Source organism: Populus euphratica, unplaced genomic scaffold, assembly GCF_000495115.2.
Source record: "Populus euphratica unplaced genomic scaffold, PopEup_1.0 scaffold1860.1, whole genome shotgun sequence".
NCBI classification, from domain to species: domain Eukaryota; kingdom Viridiplantae; phylum Streptophyta; class Magnoliopsida; order Malpighiales; family Salicaceae; genus Populus; species Populus euphratica.
The window spans coordinates 2987-21430 of NW_011501706.1; the positions used below are offsets into that span (position 1 = coordinate 2987).

Genomic DNA, 18444 nt, shown 5'->3' on the forward strand with positions numbered 1-18444 from the left:
TAAATCATAATCTCTGCTGCTACTGCTGAACAATTAATTGACCAACTACAATCCTTCATTCCTGTAATTGATCCTTCCATGAGTCGTATAAATTGGTCAACTAAGGAAAGCCGTAAAAAGCTTAGATTGGATTTGAGCCTTCATTTGTGAATTTTTATGTCTTTTGGTTTTATTATTGTGTTTTGTTATTTCTTATTTTTGTTTCAGTGTGTTTCAGGTTTGTCAATGTTCGTTATTTCAGGTGATATCTTCTATACTCTATCTTTCTACCTTTAAACATTGAGGACAATGTCTCATTTTTGTTGGGGGGAGAGGGTAGTAGTTGATAAAAAACAAAAAATTATTTTTCATTTCATAAAGCATGTGCATAATTGTTGTTACTAGGATGGTAGAGTAAAGGAGCTCTTTTGTTAAAGTGACTCTTGAGACGCATCTTAGTAACCATTCTTAACAAGGTCTATTATAATACTTCCTGAAATATTCAGGTTTACAAACTCTCGTATTGTTACCACTTAATTCTGCTCATATACTTATTTAACATGTATTCTTAAACCTTAATTTACACACACACACACTTTAACATATGATTGTGAGTTGCATATTGGATTATTACATTATTTATGTTCTTTTGTTAAAGGTAACAACTAAGGAAAATGGATAGTATATAATTAAAAAAAAAAGAAAAAAAACAGAAGAAAAAAAGAAGAAGAAGAAGAAATGCTGATAATAAAAATGTAGATAAGTTTGGTTTCGTAGCCTCCCTAACCTAAGCAATTAAGCCCGAAGGGGTGTTTTAACACCTAATACCCTAAAGTCAACTGACTTGGGAGCTATTGGCCCAACGCTTGTTACATGGGTTGAGGAGAAAAGCTTAAGGGAATCAAACATTGCACTATCTACATATCAGTATCTGCGACCCGAGTTACTAAGCTCGTAGGGGTGTCTTAACACCTAATGCCCTAAGACCAACTGGTCTGGGAGTCATTAGCTGAAAGCTCGTTACATGGGTTAAAAATGCATGATGTTTTTAAATTATATGTATATAGATTTAAAAAAAAACTAAAAAAAAAACAAAAAAAAAGACAAAAATAGTAATCCCAACCCAAGGAAGTTAACCTTAAACATTAGAACAAAAAATTTGTTTTCTTCCAAGAAAAGCCCCATAATTATGTGTTGATACATTGAGCACAAAAAAAAAGGTTTATTAATATCTTGTTAAGAGGTATTGAGTAGATATATAAATTTAATGAGAGTTTGTTTATCTGGATAGATTAATGGAAGTTAAATGATGAATACCTTATTTTGTGGAATTTGCAAATTGTTGTAACGCTTTGATTACTAGGGACTAGTAATAAGCTGGTTGAGGGGTGTGATTAGTACTTAAAAGTGCATTTTTATCATGGTTTTATATCATCATTTTGCACTTGAAGTATGAATAACTCCTTAATTAAAATATGTTTTATAATAATGTATCTAATAATATAAGATACCTATAATTTGTGGTAAATGTCTATTTTTAATGCAGGCCTATCACATAAATGAAAGGATTGATTGATGACTTGAAGAACTTAAATTGCAAGGATAAAGAGATGGTCAAACTTAGAGAAGAGATGTCGGTGCAATCCAAACCAGAATACTATTCGGTAATTGGGTCATATCTGGAGCTACAGATCTCAGATTTAGGTCCAATTTATATGTATGGAAAGGTAAGACATAGGCCTACAACTTTCATATGGAGCCCAAGATCTAAAAAGGCCATTATCAAGTCCAAATTGTAGCAACAACAAAGAAGCCCGAATCTGTCTTCCAGCCCGAGCACTGTTTGGTATTTTGGCCATATCTGGAGTTCTAGAAGTCCAAATGAGCTGAATTGTTTACACAAGAAATCTGAGACAATTGTCTACAACTTTCATGTTTACAACTAGCTCCAATTTTGACGTTATCAATGACGTTTTGGGCAGACAAGAGAAGATAAGGATTGTCACCAAGTCAAAAGTTGGCCACCCACTTATCAATTAGTCATCAAATCAATAGTTCCCAATTTTGGCCTATAAAAAGAGGCATTTGCCATGCATTTAGGCATTTTGGTTTCCAGATCAAGATCATGCTCTTCCTTTCTCTCTTTGTATTTTTTGTAATGTTTATGCTTTGCTTTCATTAATATTAAGTTCATGCCTTTCATTTCCTTTCCTTTACTTAGTTAACTTTTATGTTCTTATTTTGTTTATCTATTTTGCTTTCTTTCATTATGTCTAGCTAAGTTAATTATGTCAAGGTGAAAAGGTTACACTAATGGTGTAAGAATAAGTATAATGTAAACTTAATATGAACTTTAATGTTTGATACTAACATGTTTTATATTTGTTATCTTGTTCACTCTTTAATACTTTGCTTGTTAAATGACTAATCTTGATTTATGTTGTATAACACTTGGTACAACAAATGCTTGGCACTTTCATAGCCCATAATGTATGGTATAACCGACACCTGAGCTATGAAAGGAACTTGATTTGTTGTTAACATAAGTTATAATCATGAATGTTTGACGAGATTTACAAGTATTAGCATTAATTGAATAACATGACTAATGTAATCATGTTAACAATATATAATCTGATTGGAACCTCCTTTGTGTGTGGTTTCCAATTCAATAATGAGAGTTTATACTATACTTGTTTGATATACCATTAGTGGAACCTCTAACCTTGACATTTGTTATTATTATTGTTTAATCCTTACATTAATATTTCATCTCTAAGTTCTCATCATCATCATCTTCTTCTTCTTCTTTTTCTTTATTATTATTATTATTACTACTACTACTACTACTACTACTACTACTACTACTACTACTATTATTATTATTATTATTATTATTATTATTATTATTACTACTACTACTACCACTAGTACTATTATTATTATTATTATTATTATTATTATTATTACTATTGTTGTTGTTGTTATTGTTGTTTATAATTTGTACAATTAACCTCCCTGTGGTTCGACTCCGGTCTTGCCGGGTTATTTATTACTTCGACACTCCTGCACTTGGGAGAAGACATCAACCTTTTAGTCGTGTCAGTTAGTTATATGACGGATCTGTTAATTAAACAACATTAAGAAAAGATAAAAATTCAGAATATAAATTATAGTTTTATTTCAAGGATCTATTCTAATTTCTGTTGGTGGATGTGTGCTTGCAACCAAGGTTTGTTTTGTTGATAAATTTTGATTTCAATTGATTTTGTTTGCTAGTTTAATTTCTTCCATAGTTTAGATCATTACAAATCAAAACCCCCCAATTGCATAACGTATAACATAAAAATCTGAACTAAATCTTCCTTGTGGGATCGACCCCATGCTTGCTCTATACTATCTTGTGTGTTGTGTTTTAAGCTAGGGTAATTAATTTGTGCGACCACGACATCGCAACATTAACCCTTTATAAAAATGTGAAACCAATCTCCATGTTTCAAAATATGATGAGGGCAAGTATTAAGCAATTCTTAATACCTATCCTAACATTGGTAAAATGTTTCTCCTGGTTTTTGAGTGAAAGTAGTGATTTGTCTTTTGAAAGAGTTTGTTATGTGAGATGAGAAAAACTTCTTTAAAAATTGTTGTTGCATTTCATCCCAAGCACGAATGAATCCTGGTCTCAAATTTTATAGCCATGTTTTACCTTTATCGTTTAATGAAAAAGGAAAAAAGCTTTAATCTTATGGTGTTCATGCTATAATTTGAATCATTATATGTGTTACAAACCTCCTTAAATTCCCTTAAATACAAGTATGAATTTTCTAAATCTAAGCCATGAAAAGAAGGTAAAAGTTGAATAATGCTTGGCTTTAAATTAAAATGAGATGCATCAGGAGGAAAAACTATGTATGATGGTGCACTTGTTCTTATGGGATTCATGTGGTCTCTAAGTGTTCTAGAATGATTATTCTCATTATGAAGTGACTGGTTATCTTCTTTGACCATATTTTCTGAAAAAGATAAGGATACCCTATAAAATCTACCACTTAATGTACATGACTATGCTCTCATACACGTGTAGGAATAGAATAAGAGGAAGAAAAAAATAAAAGAAGAAGAAACAAAAACAAAGAAACAAAGTTATATACAAGAAAAGTGATAAGAGAAAATCAAAATAAATATTATAATTTGTACAAGAACTTACATCCCTGGCAATGATGTCAAAAACTTGACACGACTAAAAGATTGATAACTTCTCCTAAGTATAGGAGTGTCGAAGTAATAAATAACCAGGCAAGACCGGGATCGAACCATAGGGAGGTTAATTATACAAATTATAAACAGTAACAACAAAAACAATAATAGTAATAACAATAAAAATAACAATAGTAATAATAATAATAAAGAAAAAGAAGGAGAAGAAGAAGAAGAAAATGAGAACTTTGAGATGAAATATTAATGTAACGATTAAAAATGATAAAAACAAATGTGAAGGTTAGAGGATCCACTAATGGTATGTCAAACAAGTATAGTATAAACTCTTATTATTCAATTAGAAGCCACACACAAATGAGGTTCCAATCTGATTATAGATTGATACCATGATTACATTAGTCATCTTATTCAATTAATGTTAATACTTGTAAATCACGTTAGTATAACTTATGATTATAACTTATGTTAACAATAAATCAAGTTCCTTTCATAGCTCAAGTGTTGGTTATACCATATAGTATAAAATATAAAAGTATCAAGCATTTGTTGCACCAAGTGTTATACAACATAAATAAAGAGTGAACAAGATAACAAATATAAAACTTGTTAGTATCAAACATTAAAGTCCATATTGAGTTTACATTATACTTATTCTTACACTATTAGTGTAACCTTTTCACCTTGACATAATAAACTTATTGAATATAATGAAAGAAAGAAAAATAAATAAAAATAATAATAACATAAATAAGATAAAAGTTAACTAAGTAAATGAAAGGAAATGAAAGGCATAAACTTGATATTAATTAAAGCAAAGTATAAACATTACAAAAAAAACACAAAGAGAGAAATCATGAGCATGATCTTGGTATGGAAACTAAGATGCGTAAATGCATGGCAAATGCCTTTTTTATAGGATAAAATTGGAAACTATTGATTTAATGACTAATTGATGAGTGGGTGACCAACTCTTGACTTGGTGACAATTCTTATCTTCTCTTGTTTGCCCAAAACATCATTGATAATGTCAAAATTGGAGCCACTTGAAAACATGAAAGTTGTAAGAAATTATCTTAGTTTCTTATGTAAAACATTCAGGACATTTCGACTTCTAGAACTCCAGATATGGGCCAAATACTAAATAGTGCTTGGGCTGGAAGACAGATTTGGACTTCTTTGTAGTTGCTATAATTTGAACTTGAAAATGACCTTTTTAAGTCTTGGACTCCTATGAAAGTTGTAAGTCTATGTCTTACCTTTCCATCCATATAAAGTAGACCTAAATCTAAGATCTATAGCTCTAGATATGTCTTAATTACCGAATTGTATTTTGGTTTGGATTGCACCAACATCTCTTTTCTAAGTTTGACCATCTCTTTATCCTTTCAATTTTAGTTCTTAAATTCATCAATCAATCCCTTCATTTATGTGATAGGCCTGTATTTAAAATAAACATTTACCACAAATTAAAGGTATCTTATATTATTAGATATGTTATTATAAAATATGTTTTAGTTAAGGAGTTATTGATATTTCAAATACAAAATAATGACATAAAACCTTAATAAAAATATACTTTTAAGTACTAATTATCCTAGTTGTTACAGAGGCCACCTCCTTTCTCCCTTTGCTTTGGCAAAGCAAACTAGAGAAACCTCTAGGAGGGGGAGGGGTTGATTTTTGGTTTCTTCTCCTTATAACCGACCATTTTCCCCAGCCAAAAACCTCACCCTCTCGTACAAACAACAACCCCTCCAGCGAAACCCAACTCCTAGCCAACAGAAGCCAGTTAATGGCCCTCAGTCTTGAAAAAAGAAAGCCATAGCCAATCCCTCATCCCTACTGTAATCTCCCAACACCAGCACCCCTTCACCAGATCATCCTCTTCCCAACCCAGCCCTTTGGACCACAACAACTTCTTTTGCCTCTCAATTGTAGAAGCAAGAGACAAACCAAGCGGAGACCCGGCTCTCTCCTCATTCCACCCTAGCAACGTCGTTCCTCTCCATCCCAGGTGTTCCCTTCCATTGACCTCCCCCTCCCCTGGCCATTTCAAATCCTCCATTCTTCCCCAGCTCCAGAAAAGGCCAAGAGACCAACCCCTATATGGTGGGGCCCACAGAAATCAGCCGCTCACAGTAGACGCCCAACCAAGACCTTCTCCTGCCGACCCAGCTTCAACAATGCCCACAAACCGGCCAACGAATGGAGCCCATCACAGGAACAGCCGATCTGCTTCACTACCAGCCAGCCAGCTTGCTAAGACTGAATTAAATCCGCTAGTAGCTGCTAAAGCATAACAGCTCCCACAGACTTAGATCTGTTCACTTTCCTCCATAGTAACAGCACCCCTTCACAGCAAACCGAAAAGAAGAAAACAAAACAAAGCAGATTTGAAAAACAAAGGAAAAAAAAACTAAAATCAACTAGTTCTTGCGTTTTTGTTGTTGCTGCGGGTCACCGCTAGCGTAGCAAGACAGAGAAGGGGAAGAGATTCCCGATCCACCAGTTTCTGTCACCTTCATCGACAGCGGCGTGTCAATTCACGCATCGCCAGTGACAGCCGCGTGTGGAACAACATGCCACCACTATTCCGGCAGCTCCAGAAGTAGGCCTGATACTATTTCGAGTTGTTTTGGGTCATTTTGTAATTTTTAAATTGTTTAAGGTAAAAGTTGTTTATTTTTTATTTTTTTATATAATTTATACTTTGTAAATGTGGATGGAAAAGAAAAAGAAAAGGAAAGAAAAATATAGTAACAGTGAGTGTGTGTTTGGATTTTCATTTATTTAATTATGAATGTATGCTTTTCTTTTATGATAAAATAACAAAGATTAAAGAAGAATTTAATATTTTAATTTGCTTACGGTTAAAGAATTATGAACTTACATGAAAGTTGTATTTCTAATATTTGATGAGAGAACAAAATTTTTAAAACTTCTTTAACATATTAAAGCCACGAAGCAACTTATTTTAGATAGGGTGCATTAGGGATGCTAATACCTTCTCTAATCATAACCAGTTCTTTACCCATGAATTTTTGATGAGTCCAATATACTTGAGTTTTCTAGTAGTTATTAATTAAATACTAACTGAAGATTCTAATGATTTAATCAAAGCAAACGAGAAATGAAAAATCACTAGCCGATACCATGCGGGGGACGTGCGAGAATGATCATCAATTCTATCTAGTGATTTTTATTGAGGATAAACCATTAGTTAGCCATGGTTGTGCATTATTTGCAAGCCTTTGAGGCATGTGTCATGCAATTATGGAGACGTAAAGAATAGGTGCAAAAGATATGTTAGCACACCGATTAGTGATTTTAGTGAATTATTTTTTTCTAATAGATTGCTTTCAAAATAGAAATCACAACCTTTTAAATAGGTTTTAACTGGAATTTTAAAAGTAAAAACAATCAGAATTCAATTAAAAAAAAATACCATAAACACTAGGTATCATGCTAAAAACTTCAAAATTAACTATAAAAATAATAAAATTAAATAAAAGAGCAACTTTGAGCCTAATTTGAAGGGTAATTTGAGCTTTGGTGGTTATATCCAGCTAACACTATAAAAACAGCATAAAGAATCTTCGAAAAAAGTTTAAAACATATTAAATAATTAAATTAAAAGTTAAAGATATTTTCGTCAGATAAGTTGTTTGGCCAATTTATCTCCTTCTAGGTTCGAACTCGTCTATATATATATATATATATATATATATATATTATGCCACCCATATAATTAATCTAAATACAATAAATCTATTTCGGATTGATCAAAATCTCTTGTATTAAGATCCTTGCAATACCTCGTAGTGCCGCGGAATACAATAAATAATCCCCCTCAAGCTGATTGAGAAAACAAACTTGTAGGTGATTGAGAAAATCGAAGAGAGATATCCATTAATAATAATAACCATAAACTTACACCCAGTTTTACTACAAGTAACCGATTGAAGCAAGATTTTAGTCCTAACTTCATACCAGAACTTATTACACACTATATATTTAACACATACTGACTTCTAAGGCCATCATTGAAGATAGCGCAACCTCATAAATATCACGAAATTGATCAATCAAACATTCTGTAACACTCAATATGTAGTGATCAATAGTAGAGGTGCAAACCAACAATAAAAAGGAAAAACCTCTGTGCCACTTTAGTCTCCAATATTAATCAAGTCGAGCTTTTTTCCTTCTTCTTGGGACCGAGCTTTTTCTTCCATTGTAGGCAAGGGCCAGGAAACGATAGATGAGCTATCCAGTTTTTGAATGTAGAGCCCATAAAGGAGACGTACAGACGGAATTGCAGTATTGCAAATATTAAGACAGGAAGGAATGAAGCAATGGAAAGGAGTAATGTTGTCAACTTCCTCTCTGTCTGAATGAGTATCAAAATTGTTGCCCCAAAGGATAGCATGGTCGTTAACACAGAAAAGAAGAGGAAGGAGAAGCCAACAACAAGTTTTCGAGGAAGAGAGATGTGGAATTCTTGTAGCTCAAATGGAGAGGTCAGCAAAGAGAGAAACACCACAAGCGAAGTCAAGGAGCTTGCTAAGGAGACAACATCAGAGACAGTGAAAATCAGAAAATAGGGAGAGTTGATGAAGTTTGGCTTGCCTTTTTCATCAGAACCTCCGGGCACAGTATAGGCGGCAGCAAAGACAACAGTTGCAACAAGTGCAGCTACAGTGGAACATGACTGAGATGTTTCCTTGATCCATGTTTGTGCCTTTTCCAGTTGCTTCTCGTGGGCTATTTCGAAGCACTCCCTTGCAGTCATTCCATCTTTGTTCAGAAGCGGGACATAATAAGAAGGAATTACGTCTTGCACTCGCTGCAATAATTGGGAGATAAATATGATCAATAAAACTACGAATTACAGAAATGTTATTACTAGAGCGCAGATAGTTTTTATTTGTGAATAATATTAAAGTTTTTCCCTAAGTAGTTGGTTAGGAGAACTAGTTCAGCCTGATGTCTTAATTAAGTTCAAGTTTTATTACTCGCGTCTTGGAGAGGAATCTTTTTACCGTTTAACGGTTTCTGTAAAACTTGTATCAAGTAAAGACAAAGGGATGAAAAGGGCTCACCTCAAACCATTTCAACTCCTCCTGAAGTTGGAGTGCAGGCCCAGGCTTGGTTACTCCACTGTTTTTATTCATATCTGCAACATGGTGCAACAATGTGTTTCCGCTTTTATCAACACCTTGACGCATTCTAGCCATTGGTAAATTCTTTTCCTTCACATTATCAAAGATCTTTTTCTGGCGATACATGACGGCCACATCCAAAATGCTCCGATTCATTTCATCGCGCTGGTCAATAGCATGAGGATGTAGTTTTATTATCAGCTCCACAATCTCTTGTATTCCCCTTCTAGTTGCAGTAAACAATGGGATCTCCTTTTTAGTTGTTAATGATGACAATACAGATACAGAAGTTTGTGCTCTTTCATTGTCTTTTGCATTGCTAGTGATTTCAGAAGTTTCTGCTTTATCAGTTTCTTTTGCATTGCTAGTGTTTTCAGAAGTTTTTTCTCCTTTTTTATTTTTTTTCCACACATTTCTTGCTCTTCTTCATCTTCTTCTTCTTCTTTATTTTGGTCTTCCTTTGTTATGGTGAAACTTTTCAATGACTCATCTTTCTTTATTAGGCTTTCGGCGAATGTCAAAGCAAATACATGCTCTCTTTTCTGGTTCCAGATTCTTTCTAGCCAACATCCTACATCATGCTCGTGCGAAAGGGAATGAAATTAAACATGGATGAGAGCTTGACATTATTATGAAATGGAAAGAAATGTTAATAATGATAGTAAAAGGTGAAAAAATAGAGACATGCTAAATTATCATATAGAAAACAAAACAACAACAAAAGAAGAAATCGGATAGTAGGAGAAATGCATCTAAGTCGTGCCACTGTAAAAGTGAGCCACATATTTTTATTTTTTTTTATATTTTTTTAGGAAGAGGCTCTATCTCTGATGACTCACAAGGATTATTTGCGTAAGCTTCTAAAAATAGGATGTGAACCAAAACCTCTTTATTGGGTCAAGCCATGAATTAAATTTCAAATTCTTATAATCTAATCTCGAAATATAAAGGAGAACTGGCCTCATTTGTGTCCAATACCTTCAAGGACCCTTAAATAGTTGAGTAGGCCTCCTCTTTGATTCCTCTCCGAGTCACTCCCCAGATCTCCTGAGTTCCTCCCCCGACCGCTCTCAAGATCTCCCACCTCCTTCCTTTCCCGGCGGCAACTTTCTACCTTTGATTTTACCTTTGATTTTACCTCGCGGCGACGTGGAACAGGAAGGCCTGCAACATAATATAGAGTTCAAATTATTACGTATATATGTATGTGTATGTCCATGGTATTCAAACAGGGAATGTGTAGGCAATATTGTAAGGTCTAATAATGTGGTTGGAGTAGGCATACACCAGTAGATGAGTCTTTCAAATATGCCCAACCGAAATCCACTCTCAAAATCGGTTGGCATTTCGGCTAGAAGTTGAAGAGTAGATATTTGATGTTTGTCCTTCATGCTGATGAGCGATTTATCCAGTTCTAGCAACAGTAAAGCTGTTTCTGCATTCATGAAATTAGGAAGACAAAAATTATACAATATCTTATGTATGTATACTTTTTAAATTTGAGAATTCTATAAAAAGAGGAATTGCTACCAAAGTTTTTCCCTATAATAGCAGCGCTAAGGATGGACAGGTCATCTCCCGATCGCTTTTTGTGAATTGATAATAGGAGGCCATTATTATCCACGCATTGTTCTTGTTTGGATCTGATTAAAAACTCCACTATTGCTGTCGTAGCAAATCCAGCTGCTGTAAACAATGGGGTTTCACCGAACTCATTTGCTTGCCTAATTAGTTCTGGACAACGTTCTACCAAGAGCTGTACAGCCTCGTAATTGCCATAGATGGTTGCCTCGTGAAGAGCCGTGTTTCCAAATTGGTTTTTTCTCTTGAGAAATGCCTCAGGTAAAGATCTTTTCTTCATGATTTCAAGTAAATCTTCAAGTGGTTGCTCTTTTTTGCTGTGCACAGCTAGATGAAGTCCAGTATCCTTAGAGGGCGTAACTGGACAGCCGATTTTTCCGAAATGTTCACGATAGAAGTCAATCATGCTTTGCCATTCTCCATTCATGGCTGCCTTATAAGGTGCTTCCAGTTTTATCTCAAATGCTATCTGCATAAAATTATGTAAGTAACTATTGTTAATGAACAATCTCAACTCAAAGCTAATTATACTGTTAAGTGAAATCCTAAGCAAATTTATATTAACCCCCAATACCGATTAATATATAATGGAAAACAAATTTATCACTCAAAGAGAACTGCAAGTATATCATGCACGTACATACCTTTTAGCAATGGAAATGTGTTAGCAGATGATGGTAGTTTATAAGGAGGTAGTTTAGAGGTTTTAGTGATCAAGGATTGAAATGAAAATAATTTGATAATTAAGGTTTTTAGTTACAAAAGAAGAATTTAGTTTGTAGTTTGGAAATGGTTGAAGGATGCAATGCAAAAACTTTGTTGATAAGAGATATAATAAAAGGAGAAGAATTTTAGGAAAACATGTTTTGAGCTTAACATAGTTTTTGGCTTACCTTACAAGTGATGGTTGCATGGCTATTTATAGCCCTCTTAACCTACCTAAATGGAAAAATTTGGACAAACTTTCCACCCATAGAACTTCCAAGAATCGAATTGTGGATGGGAATTCTTTCTTTCGTAGAACATTCCTAGTGTTTGTATGATTTCTCTAGAACTTTCCTACTTAACTTAGCACTAACTTGTAGTTTGTAGTATTTTCTAGAATTGACCTCTAGAATCTTTTCAAGTGCATTAATAATTTAACACTCATCCTTAATGCACTTAAATATTGATATTCTAAGTTGATCTCGTAGTGCCTCAAATTTAATTCATGGAAGCGCTTTCGTGAAGATACTAATTGTTCTCAAAGAAATCATTGACTTAATATTATATAATATTGTTGTAAATCCATTAATTTCTCAGTATTATGCTTAGATTTATGAGACCTTACATTAAGCTCAGACTAAAAAGCACTTTTAATAGAGTCTTCTTCGTAATACTGAGTATTTTCTCATGTGCTTCTAAAGAACCGATTAGTTCAGCTACTGACAAAATTGTTAAATCTTCTGATTGTTCTATAGTAGTAACTATAGTCATTTTCTTGTACTAGAAATTTTTCAACAACCCTTTGATCAATAAAATTTTCTCCTACAGATCTGATTTGATTTACCACTAGTTTAATTCTTCAAGGATAATCTTTAACGGTCTCAGAATATTTCATTTCAATATTTTCCAACTCTCTTCGTAGTATTTGGAGTCTAATGATGCGTACCTCAGAATCGCCGCGAAACTCCTTCCGCAACGTACCCCACGCTTGCTTTGCTGTTGAAGCTTCACTAATCCTAGGAAAAATTTTAATCGCTAGTGACTGTTGAATCAAATATAGGGCACTAGCATCCTTCTGTTTTGTTACCTCCTTTTGTTGTGCTTCTTCTAGAATAGAGATATTTGTTGGCTTCTTAAGTCCCTTCTCAACAATATTGTCCGTAAGTCCCTTCCCAACAATATTGTCCGTAAGATTTTGAGACTCGAAGAGTGTCATCATTTTTTTTTCCCACAAATCATAGTTGCTACCATCAAAAATGGGAAGTGGCACAGAGATAGATTGTGATGAATTTGTGGTGGCCATATAGACTCTAATGCCCACTTACGATCAATTGAGCTCTGATTCCACTGTTAGAGGATGATGACAGTTTAAGAGGTTTTAGTGTTTAGGGGTTGAAATGAAAGTAGTTTGATAGTTAAGGTTTTTAGTTGTAATTTGGAAATGGTTGAAGGATGTGGGATATACAAAGCAAAATCTTTGTTGATAGGAAATATAATACAAGAAGGAGAGTTTTAGGACAAAGGTTTTAAGCTTAGCATAGTTTTTAGTTACCTTACAAGTGATGATTGCATGGCTATTTATAGCCTTCTTAACCAATCTAAATGGAACAATCTTTCCAGCCATAGAACTTGCTGAAATCTTAGCTAATACACTAGAAAATTCCAAGTTCTTTGAATTGTGGACAAGCATTCTTTCATTTCTAGAATATTCCTGGTGTTTGTTTGATTTCTTTATTCCTTTAGTCACTTAACTTAGCACTAAATTATAGTTTGTAGTGTTTTCTTTAATTGATCTCTAAAATCTTCTTTAGGTGTATTCATAATTTAACAAAATGATTGGAATGCTGCTACAGCTAGCTCTTGGCAAAATCAACGTCAACAAGAAAACTTGTTTCCAAGAGATGACTACAAAGAAACAACCTAGCTTGTAGTTTTTCTTCATTAAGCCGTTTGAGAACCCTATAAAGAACTATTCCTTGTTAAAAATAAAAGTAAACTAGTATCCGTGTTTTGCGTGTTTAGTTTATAGAGTGAAACTATTATAACAATATATAATAAAGGTAAAGTCTTAGTTATTTCTTTTATAAGAATAAAATAAAGTTATGATTATTCTCCTATAGAATAAAACGTCAGATCATGCTTTGTAAATCAACGTCAACAAGATGAGTTTCAGATGTTGTATTATGTTCAATCTAAAAGAAAAGTCTACAAGGAAACTTTTTTGCTTTTACAATGAAAAGAACTAATATGTTATTTCATCTAGCCTAAAGTTGAATTCAGATGAAAATCATCGAATTAATATGTTAGATGAGGTGGATATCAAACAACTATTTTAATTTGAAAATTTTAATTGTTTTAAAAAAAAATTGTAATCAACTTTCTAACATTCCATACTATCTTCATCCATCTCACATTTTTGTTTATTTTTAAATAATTAAATAATACTCGGTATTGATCATTTAAAATACACTTTTCCTTTTCATTGAATTCTTGCTGGTGAGCTTCTTCTTTGATGTTTTCTTCAACATTAATAGTTGAATTAACCCGATTTCAGAAGTATATATTTTTACTTTGTTTTTTTTATATATATACATTAAGAACTTGATTAATTGATCATTACAGAAATAAATATAATTAGATTAGATTTATGTCAAATTTTTTTCTTAGTTCAGTGTAAAAAATGTACTCCATTTGTTAAAACATAAAATTGCAGCTTGAAATCGAGATTCACCTTCGTGCTTCTAAAATAAACAAATCAAAAAAGAAAAAAGTAAATTATTCTTTGTTTTCCCTTTTCCTTTTGCAATAATCATACTTAATTGTTCTCATACATGAGAACAATTATCGCAGTACTACAACTTTAAATAAGCATAGAATATAAAATTGTGTTCCACGTTCATGACAAATTGTCCTTTAACTCTATTTCCAACAAGCCAAAGGGGCATAATTTCCTTCTGCTAAGACTATAAGGCTAGCTAAAAGGTAACTACCCTGTCGTGAAACATGAGATCAAAAGCTAATATATATATATATATACATACTTTGTTCTTTTATGTTGATAGAGAGGTAATATAATATATTTCTTGGATCTCTTTAAGTGTTTAAATTTTGGGTGTTAAAATAATTTTTTAACATTATATTAGAATTTTAATGAGAAGAGATGACGATAAGGGTTAAAATTATAAGTGTAATAAATAAATGATTTTTCAATCGGTTTGTAAGAAAATTGGTAAAGTATTTTGGTCTTCATTTTGATAAAACAAGTGTCCATGTTATAAACAAAGAGCAATAAAGCTAGTGCTTCGTACACCCTTCGCTGCTTTGCCGACTTCCAACTGACTAACTGTCGGCGCTAAGTAGATTTCCTGTTATCCAAGCTACTGCTCAATTCGCATCCGAGAACCCTTGAATAGTAAAAGCATAGTGCGAGTCTCAAAAAAAAAAAAAATTCGTTCTCTTCTGGTTGCAGAATCTTTCTAGCCTTTCTGGCCAGTATCCCTTGAATACTATCTTCACCCATCTTACATTTTTGTTTATTTTTAAATAATTAAATAATACTCGGTATTGATCATTTAAAATACACTTTTCCTTTTCAGTTAATTCATGCCGAGAGCTCCTTCTTTGATATTTTGTTCAACATTAATAGTTAAATTAACCCGATTTCAGAAGTATATATTATTACTTTGTTTTTTTTATACATTAAAAACTTGATTAATTGATCATTACAGAAATAAATATAATTATATTAAATTTATGTCAATTTTTTTGCTTAGTTCAGTGTAAAAAATGTATTCCGTTTGTTAAACCATAACATTACAGCTTGAAATCAAGATTCACCTTCGTGCTTCTAAAATAAACAAATCAAAAAAGAAGAAAGTAAATTATTCTTTGTTTTCCCTTTTCCTTTTCCTGTAATCCTACTTTAATTGTTCTCATACATAAGAACAATGATCACACTACAAATTTAAAGAAGCATAGAATATAAAATTGTGGTTCACCTTCCTTTAATTGTGGTTCATGATTAATCCCCAACCAGCTACGAGGCTAGCTAAAGGTTAACTACCCTGAATTAATAGGTCAAAAGTACAAATCTTCACTGCTCTTTAATTATAACATGGATCCTAATTCTATCAAACGTAGACCAAAATAATTTTCGGACAAACTGATAGAAAAATCACTCTTTCCATTTAAATTGTTTATTAGATTCACAATTAACCCCTTTATCATTTGCTGATCAATTATTTCAACTTAAAATCTTTAATTTTTAAATGAGGTTCATTTAATAATTTTAAATTAATTTTTAATACTTGACACTTATTTGAATTTAAAAATTTATGCATGCTGACTGCAATCTTATCACTGATTTTATTAATTTAATAAAAAACTGACACATTAATTTCTTTGCTATTAAAATTAAATATAATATAAAAAATCATCTCAGCTCTAAAATTTAAACTCTTAAAATCTAAGAAATAGTTTTAAGAACACAAGATAACAAAGAATTTATAGTATTTTGGTCAATAAAAAATATAGAAGACAATTGCAATATTATTCCCGGCCTGACTTGTTCAAGAATGTAGTTTCTTGACCGAAATTTTAATATTCATATCAAAGAACCATCTTAATTTAAAAGTTTAATCTATTAGATAAGTTGTCAAAATATAATTTGTATTATTCTTTAACATATCTCCTCAAGTAAAAGTTATTTGGACATGAAACTTGCACAGACCCACACTACTTCATACTTAATTTTTTATTAAATAAATAGGGTTAGTGAGATTCGAACTTGTGACCACTTGGTCATCAAGACTCTGATACCATATTAAAAAAATCTCAACCCAAAAAATTAATCTATTAAATAACATTTCAAAATATAATTTATAATATTTCAAAATATAATTTATAATTTATAATTTATAGTTGAGTCTCCGTCAAAATATAATCTAAAATATAAAATTTCAAAACATCTCAACCCATTTAGCTTTCATTGCTGGTAGATGATTAATACTTAAAAGTGTATTTTTATCAAGGTTTTATATCATTGATGAATCTTGAGTTAGCCAATAAAATGCAAGCACTAATCATATTGAGTTCATTGCCAGATAGTTGGGAGACTTTGGTGGTGTCACTTAGCAATTCTACTCCAAATGGAAAGATCACTTTAAAAACAGTGAAGGATTGTATCCTCAATGAAGAGAAAAGAAGGAAAAGGATAAGAACTTTTGAATCTCATGCACTTGTTACAAAAAGTTAAGGGAGAAGTCAAAGTAAGTTCTCTCACGACAAGCAACATAGAGAATTCAACAATAAAAAAGGCAAATGAAAGTCAAGAGGAAGATCTTAGTCAAGTAAGGGAATTAAGTGTTATTATTGTGACAAGCCTGGGCATATTCAAAAAGACTGTAGAAAGTATAAAAGAGATAAAAAGGGTAAAAATGAAGACAAAAATAAAGAGAATGGTATAGCTCCAATCGTATTTGATGGTCATATTACCATTGTTTGTGATGATGATTGTGTTAATCTTGTTTGTTAGGATACCACCTAGGTTGTAGATTTAGTAGCTTTTTACTATATTACAACTCGATGTGATTTTTACACATCCTATACTACTAGTGACTTTAGTCAATTTAGGATGTTAAATCAAGAGATAGCTAATGTTGTGGGCATCAGAGATATTTGATTGGAAACCAATACTGGATGCAAGTTGCTACTTAAAGATGTTAGCATGTACTTGATATATGCCTATACTTGATCTCTATAGGTACTCTTGATAAAGAAGGCTATCAAAATTGCTTTGAAGATGGTAAATAAAAGCTCTTTAAAAATTTTATAATTATTGCTAAAGGAAAGAAAATGGGTCTCTACATGTCATATGCCAAGGTGATCAAAAGGGAGGTGAAGGCAATTGAAGATTGCTTTACTAATTTATGGCATAAACAGCTTGGACATTCAAGTGAGAAAGGTCTTGGCTTCCTTACTAAAAAGAACTACCTTTCATTAAAAGATATGAACTTGAACACATGTACTCATTGTTTAATTGGTAAATAACACAAAGTTGTGTTTCAAAGATCACCTTTACATAGAAGATCACATGTTCTTGATTTAGTTCATAATGATGTTTGCTCTATAATTGATATGTCTCTTAGGGGTGCATTGTACTTTGTTAGTTTCATTGATGATCACTCCATGAAAATTTGAGCAATAGGTTTAAAATCCAAAGATCAGATGCTTGATGTCTTTAATGATTTTCATAGCAGAGTTGAAAGAGAAACTAGTAGAAAGCTAAAATGTATTTGAGCTAATAATGGTGGTGAATGCAGGGGTTCTTTTGAGAAGAACTACAAGGAACATGATATCAAGTTGAAGAAGACAATTCCTAAGACTCTACAACAGAATGAAGTGGCTGAGAGAATGAACATAACCATTATTAAAGAATTAGATCTATGCTCTTATACAAAGCTGCCTAAGTCCTTTTAGGATGAGGTAATGAAGGCTATAATTGCCATGATCAACCTTTCTCCATCAATAACACTATGTAATTCACAGTAAAAGGCTTAGAAAAAAGAAGAAGAAAACAAAAACATACCTCACACGTTAATTTTTTTCTTACACAAAAATTATAAAAAAAGACTAAGATCTAAAAGTGCTAAGTTTTTTTGTAAAGATATATCTAAGAGTTTTGGGTCTACTTCAGTATAAAAGATCATTAAGAACTTGATTAATTGATCATTACATAAATAAATATAATTAAATTAGATTTATGCCAAAAAAAAACACTTTCTTCAGTGTAGAAAATGCA

At 32.3% G+C, this 18444-nt stretch overlaps 1 protein-coding gene and 1 long non-coding RNA gene across 2 annotated transcripts in view; both read right to left on the reverse strand.

Moving 5' to 3' along the window:
- Positions 1-8080: 8080 nt before the first annotated feature.
- The window catches only part of LOC105118302 (uncharacterized), a 13669-nt gene continuing 3305 nt past the window's right edge, over positions 8081-18444 (reverse strand). The window contains exon 2 of the long non-coding RNA XR_840926.1: positions 8081-8570. This is a non-coding gene — a long non-coding RNA (uncharacterized LOC105118302). The remainder of the gene's footprint in view (positions 8571-18444) is intronic.
- On the reverse strand, positions 8402-13194 carry LOC105118300 (uncharacterized). Its single transcript, XM_011016222.1, has 6 exons — positions 12592-13194; positions 10890-11409; positions 10645-10794; positions 10338-10523; positions 9300-9930; positions 8402-9043 (listed from the first exon to the last, which is right to left on the reverse strand). The coding sequence occupies exons 1-5, from the start codon at positions 12946-12948 to the stop codon at positions 9623-9625; spliced, it is 1521 nt and encodes a 506-aa protein (XP_011014524.1). The 5' UTR covers positions 12949-13194; the 3' UTR covers positions 8402-9043; positions 9300-9622.

What these genes read in the sequence shown, in the direction of transcription:
- LOC105118300 (XM_011016222.1), bottom strand. Translation starts at nt 12,948, where the DNA reads ATGGCCACCACAAATTCATCACAATCTATCTCTGTGCCACTTCCCATT. An exon ending in AGTTTCGCGGCGATTCTGAG is followed by an intron (nt 11,410 to 12,591) that starts GTACGCATCATT and finishes AATTTTATGCAG; the next exon opens with ATAGCATTTGAGATAAAACT. An exon ending in TGAAAGACTCATCTACTGGT is followed by an intron (nt 10,524 to 10,644) that starts GTATGCCTACTC and finishes ATTATGTTGCAG; the next exon opens with GCCTTCCTGTTCCACGTCGC.